Source organism: Kogia breviceps, chromosome 2 (genome assembly GCF_026419965.1).
Source record: "Kogia breviceps isolate mKogBre1 chromosome 2, mKogBre1 haplotype 1, whole genome shotgun sequence".
NCBI lineage: Eukaryota > Metazoa > Chordata > Mammalia > Artiodactyla > Physeteridae > Kogia > Kogia breviceps.
This window is the reverse complement of record NC_081311.1, coordinates 141,148,204-141,160,461: the sequence shown is the minus strand read 5'-3', so window position 1 is coordinate 141,160,461 and position 12,258 is coordinate 141,148,204. Positions and strand designations below refer to the sequence as shown.

The 12,258-nt window shown below is 37.2% G+C and overlaps 1 protein-coding gene across 10 annotated transcripts in view; it reads left to right on the top strand.

The window, feature by feature from the left end:
• Positions 1-12,258, top strand: part of SLC25A12 (solute carrier family 25 member 12) — a 180,402-nt gene that overhangs the window by 150,949 nt on the left and 17,195 nt on the right. For 7 of the 10 annotated variants that reach the window (XM_067026303.1, XM_067026306.1, XM_067026310.1 and 4 more), the window contains 4 exons: positions 1,954-2,035; positions 3,312-3,470; positions 6,535-6,587; positions 6,834-6,914. In XM_067026303.1, coding sequence (XP_066882404.1) covers positions 1,954-2,035; positions 3,312-3,470; positions 6,535-6,587; positions 6,834-6,914 — 375 coding nt within the window. The remainder of the gene's footprint in view (positions 1-1,953; positions 2,036-3,311; positions 3,471-6,534; positions 6,588-6,833; positions 6,915-12,258) is intronic. The other 3 variants (XM_067026304.1, XM_067026305.1, XM_067026311.1) reach the window with 1 other exon arrangement.

Here is a 12,258-nt window from a genome sequence, read left to right as displayed (position 1 = left end):
AAAATTAGGCTTCTACTGAAGGTTTTGTTAAAATATTCTACTCTTTCCCTTATTAAATTTCAAATAAAATATCAATATTAAATTGTTAATTGCTCACTTTTGTTACAGCATGTAAATCAAACATAATGGATGGCCATGCAGTTGCTTGGGCTAACTTGCTAGGAAAAAATGTATTCCCTACAAAATCATGATTATGTCTTTGTGCAGTTTTTCGCCTTTTTTATGATGGTTTCTTCCATGTATTAAATTCAGTTTTGGATGTAATAGATGTATGCTTTCACCTAATTTCATTATAATAAAGTTGGTATATTGGGACAGTTGACATTTATAAAATATGTAGTGATTTTGTTTGAAGTAATGGTGTTTGACTGATTGCCAGATTTTCCAAGGGTTTCTTATTGACTTTTCATCAAACATTACTTATTTTCCTTCACTATAGAATATATTGAACCACAACACTATGACAAGCATAATGAACTTTTAAAGATCTCTGCCTACAGAGATCACAATCAAACATTAAATATTTAGATATCAGATGCTTTTGTTCAAACAGAAATGATGCTTACTATGGTGCAAAATTTACAAAACAAGAAGACAGATAAAACCTTTCTATAGGCTGCTTCCCAAATTGTTTATAAATATCTGGTTTTGCCATATTTAGCTTCCTTAATAGAACTTTGAAGAGATTGTACAAGTGAAAGCAAATGAGAGTAGACTAGCTTACTTTTTTCTTTAGACTTTAGGCATGGAGTCCCTCTCCATTAAATTATTCTAAATTAGTCTAGTGAGAGTATCTAAACATTTTTATTTTGCTGTGTTTTGAAAGCTCATTCAAGTTGCTATTTTTCAAGTTTTCTTACGATAAAGCAGTATTTTATTCCTTCATTTCATTCCTTCATTGCTGTTTATACACATAACTGTTACTTTCATAATGAAAATATTAAAGAACAAGACTGACACACTAATATAGACAAATTATTTCAAGTCCTTTATGCTGTGGGATACCAATGAAATAACATTCTGAACCACAATAGGTTTTTCCCATTTGCTTTATTTTCAATATAGATTTTATGTTAGAACTACAAATGTGGCTAGGACAGTGGTTCTCAACCTAACTACACAGCAGAATGATTTGAAGCCTTTTAAAAATTTATAAACCCCAGGCCTCAGGGATGTATATTTTAAGGTCCCTCAGGTGTTTTCTTTGTGTAGGCAGAGTTGAGGAATACATAGGTCTAGGAGAGCAAATGCTTGGTAGCATAGGTGAGAAATACTATACTTATCTATTGATAACCTCAGTGGTTGAGCTTCAAAGCCACAAATAAAGGGGCAAAGGCTCTGAACCCTTGAAATAGCAGCTATTAAAGTTTTTCGCTTTAGCCCAAAAGAGAAGTCCTTGACCTTGCTTTACATATAATCCTAACAATTCTAGTTATGTGATTTCTCCAGCCCTGATAGATGAGAAGTGGCAAAATCAAACTAGAAGGCTGTTGGTAAAAGAAGTAATAGTTGTCAAGCGTGGGAAGAAAGCACAAACAGCTGCGTTAGATCTCGATGCAGAAATTGATGGACGTATGAATATGTTGACCTTCAGTCATTAGAAGTGGAAAATTATGATCAATATGATCTGATTTAGGAATCGCGATAGTTTTTATACATTTTAGAAAGATTTTAAAAATTTAAGTTGGTTAAAGAAGGGGGAAATATTTACTTACTGAAAGATTCACTTCTGTAGAATGATAGTGTATTCCCCAGTAGTAGCAGATAAATGAGGTATTAATAGGCTCGTGCAAATGGGGGGGGGGAAAGCTACTGTGTCTGTTTGGCCAGATATGGTTTTTAAATGCTAATAATAGAAGTATCTATTTCAAAATCTTAACAGCCAAATTATAGCTTTTTTCATTCGCCGTATGCTTTTCCAAAATTTTTTACATGTTTTCTTCTTCCCCACAGCAGTCTCACGGTTTAGGCAGGCCTGTCTGGCTCCAAATTGCCGAGTCTGCTTACAGATTCACTCTGGGCTCAGTTGCTGGAGGTGAGTGACATGTCTATGTGCTATTTCAAGCTTGCGTTCATGTAATATTATCTCACTAGACAGGGACAGATCAGCAAAGGTTCAGTTCATTGTTCCCAAGGGTCACGACTGCAGGGCTTTCTGAAGTATTCTTTATTTTTACCTACGATCAGAGGACTTGTCATAGCACGGCCATGGCCCCTCTGGCTCCAGTCTGTCTTCAAGACAAAACCTCTGTAATCATGTGAAAGTCTTGGATGCGTGCTGCACTCCCCTTAATTATACTGGTTAAAGCCAGTACGAAGAAATGGAGAATAAGACTGTGTTTCTGGTGTTAGGAGTGAGGGCAGGTAAGAGATCAAGATTTGGGGTACAAATCCAGAACCTTATAAAGTACAACAACCTCTCAAAGTGATTTGCTTTTGCTTTTCTCCTTGTTTCCCCCCATTCCTCATCTTTTACTGGCTGAAGAATATCTAGACTTGAAGGTTATTTGTTAAAATGAACCTCTCTTCCCTGCTCCTGGGCAAAATTTGAGAGGCTTTTTTTGCTTAAATCTCTCCATAGAAAATGTATAAAATCTGAAGTTGCTTTATTGAGAAGAACCTAGTAGTGTGATTAAAATACTTATGATTTTTCAAAAGAAGCCTAAACTGATGAAACTATTTTTTCTTTTCAATCTCAGTTTTAGAAGTTGCAAAGCATGTTTTGGTTTTCAACAGTTGAAAAATATAATACTCTAATTCATGTTATAAATTTTTCAGTCCCTGAGAAATTCTAAAGCCTGGGTTTTTTTTTTATAAACTGAATGCTGTAAGTAGGGGGAGGGTCATGTTGAGATTTGGTTCCAATATTATAGTTGTAACTAAGGTTAATTTACCAAAATTCTGTAGTAAACTAAATTTTAAAATTGCAGCCACCTATGTGTAGATATATAGTTATTTTAAGAGGTAACTGGTATAAAATGTAGGCATTTAATGGAAAATATAAAGAAATATGTTATATATAAGAGTTTAATGTTGTTAAAGGAAATTGAGTGTTGATTATCTAATGTTGGTGATGACTTGAAAATCCATTACAGTTGTTCTCTGAAGCAGCTGTATTTATGGATCCCAGTGGTTGCTAGCCTGTGATCCCTTCAGCTGTGTATGGAAAAAGGGAAAATTACGTAAAATCTCTTTTGCGAGGATATATACTGTGTTCTGTTTTCTAGTCCTTTGATTTGAGATGTGTTGTCCTTACAGATTCTCTGTTTAATTGTGCTCTCTTTTAAGCCTAACAATTGTTTCGTTTGTAGCTGTGGGAGCCACCGCGGTGTACCCTATAGACCTGGTGAAGACCCGCATGCAGAATCAGCGTGGCACCGGCTCTGTTGTCGGGGAGCTGATGTACAAAAACAGTTTTGACTGTTTCAAGAAAGTCTTGCGTTATGAGGGCTTCTTTGGACTCTACCGGGGTGAGCAAGCAGATCTCAGCTGCTCAAGTTAGTGAGTTTATCTCACCAGCAGCAGGTTTCAGACTTACTGATTGTGAAAATCAGTGCGCAGCCTTTTCAGTCAGACTAGGGCTGTTTCTCTCTTTTTATTTCCTCCTTGCTCATTTCCCTTTTTACATTCTTGCTGGTAACTAGCAATATTAGTCTGCAGACAAGGTCTTTATTTCTTCTTCCTGCAATCTAAAGCCTGCATTTTCCCCAGCATGGGTCTGTGATGGTCACCATGCTCTTACAAAATAAGGCACATGTCTGCAGGTGGAATACGAGGGTGACAGCTAAGAAATAGCTTCTTTTCTCAAAGAATTAGAGAGGAGAAATATATCTCTCCTCTGTGAAATAGAAACCAGGCTGCCACTTGAAGGTGAGTTTACACTCTATGTTTGTTTCAACTGAAAGAAATATTGCACGTTTTTGTCTCTTCCAAGGAGACCATTCGTAAGTCTTTTCCAGTGAGTCATCTGAAGGTAAAAAAAAAAAAAAAAAAAAAGAAAGAAAGAAAAGAAAACCTTTTTGCTCCAAGTCTCATTCTTGCTTCTTTTCTCCCTGTAGTTCAGAGGCACTGAGTGGAAGCAGAGAGATTTTCTTTTGCGGGGAATGTTACCACCAACTCTAAGCTGAGCACACTGCTATTGGCATCAGAGGCAGCAAGCCCCACGCAGAATTCTCCCCACCCCCACCAGCTTTGTAGGAACTTGTTCTCTTAGGAGAGGGAGACTTTCATGTACATGTTTTCATGTTAGAATTTAGGGTTTCCTTTGGGAGGGAGATTAATTTTTTAATCCCTTTGGGCGCCACTTGGAATTCTTTGAAAAACTTTCTACATGCTCAATTCCAGGGCATTTATGTAATTTACTGTACTTGTTTGTTTGCACACACAGTCCCATTAATCCTGGGCTCATTCTGAGCTCTGATGAACTGTTTGGCTTAGAACCTCTTCCTCGGAAAGAAAAACTGGGCCTGAGCAAAGCTTTATGCTCATGGCCAGGAGGAAAAACACATCTGATTGGCATTATGTGCAGATACTCAAGTGAAAATGTAGTTCTAATATACTTATACTTGAAGGAGAGGGTCATGAGGATATTCATTTTTGGCATTGTGTATAGAATAAGAGAAGAGAGTTGTTCTGGAATCAAACTAGGCTCAATACCCTGCTCCTGAGAAAGAATGTGATGAATTTTATTCAGGTATGCAGAACTCTAGCCCGTCTAAATTCTAACTGTACGACATTTACTCCATGGGAAGAGGTGTGCATTGTTAGAATGCAGATCTGTGCATGTGAGTGCTTGTTTTAATATGTATATTAAACACTGCATATCTAGATTTTATTTAATAGGGAATCTGAGGGTTAAGTGGTGCTACGGTGGTTTTCTTCTTTGACATCTCCAATCTTTCTTTGATGAGTAAGACTCTTTCTTCCTCCTTGGTATACTTTAAAAGAGAAGGAACCTAGATATACACTGCACAGTTTAGCCTTCTCAATGGATGGATGCTTACAGAAGATTTCATTTGGGAGAGATGTCATGTTAATTAAATGGGTACAATATAGCAAGTTGGGGGTGGAGGGTATGGAGGGATCATTAGCTTGATTCAGAATGTGAGCTGATAAAATCAGTTCTTTAAGTGAGAGATTGTACGAGTCCTGTATCTGAACACTGTGACTGTTGAGATTGTCATATATTGCTTAGAAGTGGTCCATTATTTTGTCAGATGATTGACAAAATTGTTGACAAATTACCCTAAATTTCTTTATAGGCAACAATGATAAAATGACATAAATCAGTACTTTATTAAAATTCCGTGAGCCTTATTGAGGCAAGTAGTAAAACAAACACACATGCTGACACTGTTGTATGGGAGTCAGATTAAAAGTAATAGGGTCTGATAATCATGAGAGTTAGAAAGTTAAGACTGCCATCTGCTGATTTATTCTTTTAAATCAGTTTGCTACCCATTAAAGGTGTGTGCAGATTTGTGTTTGTCACTGATAATTCAGTTTGACTGACAGTAGGCTGTATGTACGATTACTTGCTGGCTCTCAACTTGTAGAAAATCACTCAGCAGTATCCTCAAAGTAGGCTTAAGATCAGCAGCAAGCATGCAAACACATACATAACTTCCCCTTGGCTGGGTGATTTAAAGGATATAGTATGTTTATTGTTAGCATCTTTAAAAGATGTATGCAAAAAGTATATTTTAACGATTTGGCTAATCTGTGTGCTTTAGAAAGTTGAGCCCTATGAATAGCTACAGATGTTGAATTGTTTATATATTTTTTCTTTTGCAGCCAGCCTGGAAAATTTAACTTTCTAAGAATAATGATTTCCTTTGTTTTAGGAGAATTCTTTTGAAATGTCTTAAGTTTGACATATATTAGCAAATAGGCTAACAATGGGCTGTTTTTGCTTGTAGAAGATACCCATTAAATGTTACTTAAAACTGCATTTTTCTTTGCAGTTTTGGCTTTCTTTTAAATAAATGAGTACTGAATTCTGGGTTTCTGTAAAGAGAAAATGATGGGAGTTGATTTTCTGTAATAGCCAAGCCACTGTATGCTATTACACAGCTAGCATCATTTGTGGCAAAATCTGGGTCTACTTAATAGGACACTTTGCAGAGCTTTTCCAAGCATACAACATTGGCTTCTCTAAAGTGTCTGTGTATGTTAGTACATTGTTGGTTGTAAAGGGGGGTAATCTGGTTTCATTGCTATTGGCAGTGTTCTGGGAGTAGACAAGATCCATGGGTTCCATTCCTTCCTCATACTTTTTGGGAGGTGGTAGATAACCAGGCTTTAAAGGAGGCATGCTTAAGAAAAGGATTTATAGCCTCAAGAAGTATAACATTGTTTTGACATGAATAATTATTATATACATATACATAGTTTTTAGGATAAGCCACTTTTCCCATTTTAATAAAAACCCCAAAATGTTTGATGGGTAAATAATATGGGGAAAACCACCTTGTTGGGCTTGTGTATTCACGTCTAGTACATCTATACTGCTAACAATTCTCTCTGTTTACCTAGGTCTCATACCACAACTTATAGGGGTTGCTCCAGAAAAGGCCATTAAACTGACTGTAAGTTTCTTTCTCATTGAATTTATGTCATTTGTTTAGATTATCATTAAGCCAAAAATGAAAACTGATGCTGGTAAGACTCGTACACTATCAAGGCACTTGTAAAATTTTAAACTTATTTGTAGTCATTTGCTAATTTTAAATTTTATATGAGACAAATATTTTGCTGATTTGGGAAAACCAGTAATGTACCACTAATGGTAATGATTGGGAATTCTGGTTAACTGATGTTGTCTTTTTAATTAGGTCAATGATTTTGTCCGGGACAAATTTACAAGGAGAGATGGCTCCATTCCACTTTTAGCAGAAGTCCTTGCTGGAGGTTGTGTAAGTATTAATACTAATGATTTCTCATGGCAAATATGTTCCTTAGGATTTTTACACACTGGATATACTATCTGAGTGACATGCCGCCTGAACTCAAGGGACTCTAAGCAGATTTTCTCAGTGATAATAAGGAATGACTTTTTAAATTTCATTGCATAATCTAACTGGTTTTGAGGCAGAAAAGAGGTAGTATTTTTGTAGAGGTAGTATTCTTAGAAGCTCCTAAAGCATTACCTTTTACACTTTCTAGAGTTCTAATTCTGTTTCTTTTTAAATACCACAGAAAACAGAGTAGTGGATAGAGTTACCCTATATTTATATTGACTGGAACTTTAAAATAAGTGTGAGGTGACTGATTAATTGGGCCCTTGTATTTTAGGTGTAGGATTGAGTAAGCCATTGTGGTATAATTATAATTTTCCTCCTTTTAGGGACCAGAGCAAACAACCATAACTATTGACAATAGTTAATAGCTATTGACAATTCTGAACTCAGAGATTCTGTCTTTAAAGTGTGAGCATGACATTGGATTTAGACCAATTCTCAAATCTAAGTTTGCAGCTCAACTCATCTTATTTGTGGTGTACCTTTCACATTTGGTAGTACATGATTTTTTTTAAGATTTATTTAGTCCATTTTGTCCCTGAAACCCTTAATGACTTCCAGTTGACTTGGCTGACAGTCTTGGCTAAACCCTCCTCAGTTGCTTGTGGAACCTGAGGTGATGAGGTCAGTGACCTTTGCAGCTTTTAATTCAGAGAAGATTCCCTGAGGGTCAGAGAGAGAGGGTGCTCTGGATTCTCCTTCATGATATTTGTCAGCCTGGCACATACCTGGGTCCTCATCTTTCTGCAACCAAAGTTCTTATGGAAGAGGTAGCTTGCTGCACTCCCTTTGTGTGTGTGTGCGTGCGCACGTGCATGTGTACTTATGTGCATTTGCCGCTATACCTGCACACATGCCCAAGTGCGTTCTCAGGGAGAAAACTCTTGTCTTTGGCTAACTTTGCGTTCTCAGGGAGAAAACTCATGTCTTTGGCTAACTTTTTTCATGGAGGACAAATAATGGACATAGACTAAGGCCTTTGCTTAGTTCTTACTGTTGTTTCTCTTCTTCCTTTACCCTAATTAGAGGCTGTGTTTCTCTTCTAATGAAAGAACCATTGCGTATCATAAATATTCTTTTTCTCAGTGGTTTTAGTTTTAATTTGGTTAAGAAATTTCCTAACTCAGCTTTGCCGCAACACGTGTACATTTGTCAGAAATCTTCCAAGTCATGCTGTCTGTGTTCCATGTAGCTAATTATTTGTTTCCATTTGTAATATCCAGAGGTTTTTGCCCATGAACCTGACTTGTTCCCTTGTCTGACATGTGACCTAAGTGGTTAAATTATAATCAGGTATTTGGTTCCTTTGTTCTTCCTAGGTATTGACCCTGTTTCTAGGTTTGAACTTTGGGAATTTCTCTTGAAGTCTGGGGTGCCTTGAGGGTTGTGCTGACAGTCTAAATCTCTTCCTCAAGAGATTTATTTCTGTATGCTTTGATGGATTGTCTAGCTGGAAATTGACAGTGTGAAAAATAGGTTGGGCTATAGGAGGATGATTAGGTTGTATGCAGTTCTTCACCACAAACACTTTCTGCTTCCTTCTTTCCTCTACATCTCTTCATTTCAGGGAGGAAAGAAAATGTATAATTATTGAGTTTCTACTGATGAATTCGATCACACTACAGTATAAACGATTGTTAAAGCACAATCTGCTACTTCTCCCAAAAGTCTACGTATTTCAACAGAGAATAACCTTAAACAAAAAGGATGAGTCTCTGCTGATAGAATATCAGGCACTGTGGAATATAGGAATACTCTTTGCTGAATGAAACATGGTAAGCAGCCACCAGATAAACACTAGGAAGAGTGGCTGCCGTGAGGCTGATCAGGAGAACCGAACCCTCAGGATCCTGGGTACGGGTGATGATAGAATGTGGAGTGTCCTGTGGGTGTTTGGCTGAATGCTGTCAGTGCCACAGGTGAGAGGAGTGCAGCTGTTCTTCCAAACATCACTCAATTTTAAAGATGTATTGGGTTGGCCAAAAAGTGCCTTCGGTTTTTAAGTAAAAATAAAAGACACGTTTTTCATTTTCACCAAGAACTTTATTGAACAATGAATTCACCCTTTTGTTCCACTACCTTCTGCCATTTTTCAGGCAACTTCATGATTCCATCTTCCCAAAACTTTTTATCTTTTTGAGCAAAGAACTGTTCCAGGTGCCTTTTACAGTCTTACAGAGAATTGAAATTTTTTCCATTAAGAGAATTTTATAAAGACCTAAATAAATGGAAATCTGAAGGTGCAGTGTCTGGTGAATATAGCAGATGAATCAGAACTTCTCAGCCAAGCTGTACCAGTTTTTGCTTGGTCGTCAAAGAAATGTATGGTCTTGCGTTATCATGTTGGAAGATTATGCCTTTTTTTGTTTTTTTTTTGTTTTTGCTGTACGTGGGCCTCTCACCTCCGTGGCCTCTCCTGCTGCAGAGCACAGGCTCCGGACGCGCTGGCTCAGCGACCACAGCTCATGGGCCCAGCCGCTCTGCGGCATGCGGGGTCCTCCCGGACCGGGGCACGAACCCGTGTCCCCTGCATCGGCAGGCGGACTCAACCACTGCGCCACCAGGGAAGCCCCGATTATGCCTTTTCTGTTGACTAATTCTAGATGCTTTTTGTCGAGTGCTGCTTTCAGTTGGTCTAATTGGGAGCAGTACTTGTTGGAATTAATCGTTTGGTTTTCCAGAAGGAGCTCATAATAGAGGACTCCCTTCCAATCCCACCATATACACAACATCACCTTCTTTGGATGAGGACTGGCCTTTGGTGTGACTGGTGGGTTCATTTCGCTTGCCCCACAATATCTTCCATTCCACATTGTTGTACAGTATCCACTTTTCATCACCCATCACAATTTGTTTTAAAAACGAACATTTTCATTACGTTTAAGTAGAGAACTGCATGCGGAAATACGGTCAAGAAGGTTTTTTTCACTTAACTTACATGGAGCCCAAACATCAAAGCGATTAACATACCCAAGCTGTTGCAAATGATTTTCAGCGCTTGATTTGGTTATTTTTAGTATGTCGGCTATCTCCCACATGGTATAACGTTGATTGTTCTCAGTGTCTCGATTTGATCTCTATCCACTTCAACTGCTCTACCTGGCCATAGAGCATCGTCCAGAGAGAAATCTCTAGCACGAAACTTTGCAAACCACTTTTGACACGTTCAATCAGTCACAGCACCTTCTCCATACACTGCACAAATCTTTTTTTGCATTTTGATTACGTTTTTACCTTTCTTGAAATAATAAATAAAGCATGATAGGCCGAAAATGTTCCTTTTTTTCTTCCATCTTCAATATTAAAATGCCTACACAAAAATTCACCAGTTTTGATGTCTCTTTTAAAATGCATGCTGATATGACAGCTGTCACATACAATCTAACAAAACTATTTTGAATGAAGTTACAGGCAACTAAGTGCTACTAGAGCCATCTTACGGAGAAAACTAAGCAGACCTTTTTGCCAACCCAATACCTAATATGTTGACCTAATGCAGATTAATTCAGAAGAAATGGCTCAAACTGAGCAGTTAGTATTGACTTTATAGATTTTTTTTCCATAGCAGAAGAATCAGGTAGGACTAGGCTCCTGAGTTCCCTACATATGGGAGGGAAATTCTACTGCTCTGAAAATGACTGTACCGTCCTTTAGGAAAAATGATGTACACTAACTAGATCATTGAGGTGACCAGGAAATGAAAATATCCAGTCCTTAAGCATTATGTGTTTTTTTGTTGTTTGTTTTGTGATGTTTTTAAAAGTATGCGCTATTAGATATATGCAAAAGAGAACACATTATATAAACAAAAAGTTATAATAAAATGAGCATCCATGAGCCTACCACTCAACTACAATATTACTATTATCATTGATGCTGGTTTTTGCTTTTACTGTAGCTCTAATCTGCTAGAATGCTAATGAGCGGTAGGGACTTTTCTTACTGGGCTGAATATTTTATAGGCATTCTGTCATTATTATTCCCAATTGGAGTTGAAGAAAATAAAACCTGAGCGAGATCTAGCACATAGTGAATGGCAAAGTTGAGAGTCAAACCACTTTTGTCTCCAAATCTCTTTTAACTCATATTTGGTATGTTTTAATTCATTCTTTCTTCCATTTATTCATTCTTATCCAACAAGCTGTCAAGGCTGAGGAGGATTTAGAGTTTCTTCCTGTGCAAGGAACTAGACTTAGGAAATGTTTATATCTCATAGAAAAAGGGTAGTTCTGACCATTCTCACCAGATAAAACCTAATCTTAAATCTAATATTTCACTGTGGTAACTTGAATGTAGAATTCCTTATCGTGATTTGCTTCATTTCTACATGTCACCAAAGAAAATACGTGCTTATGATTATAATTCATTGTAATAATAGCTACTGTTTCTTGAGCATCTTGCACGGGACTGAACACTTTATAGGCATTATCTCATTATTATTCCCAGCTAGAGTAGAAGAAACTAAAAGCTCAGTGAAATCAAGCACTTAGTAAAGGGAAAAATTGAGATTCAAACCACTTCTGTCTCTAAATCTATATTCTTTCATCCTTGGTTTATGTTTCCATTCATTCAGTCTTCCATTCATTCTCTCATTCTTCGAATACTTGCTATGTTTCAGGAAAAAATTTTAAAATAGCAGCTTTATTGAGATAGAGTTCACATATCATACAATTCCCCACACTTAAAGTGTACAATTCAGCAGTTTTGAGTATATTCACAGAGCTGTGCAACTATCACCATAGTCAATTTTAGAACATTCTCATCCCCCAAAGAAACCTAGTACCCTTTAGCTATTGCCTTCCAATCTTCCTGCCCTCTCCCCATCAAGTCTTAGGCTACTACTCGTAAACTTTCCATCTTTATAGATTCACCATTTCTGGACATTTCATATAAGTGGAATCAAACAATATATGGCGTTTTGTGTCTGGCTTCTTTCACTTAGTGTAACATTTTCAAGGTTCATTCACGTTGTAGTATGTATCAGTATTTCAGGCCTTTTTTACTGCTGAATAATATTTCATTATATAGATAATACCACATTTTTTTTAATCCATTCATCAATTGTTGAACATGTGGGTTGCTTCCACCTTTTGGCTATTATTAATAATGCTACTATGAACATTCATGTAAGAACTTTTGTGGACATATGTTTTCATTTCTCTTGTGTATATACCTAGGAGTGGAACTGGTGGGTCATATGGTAACTCTAACTAGTATTTTGAGGAACTGCCAGATTGTT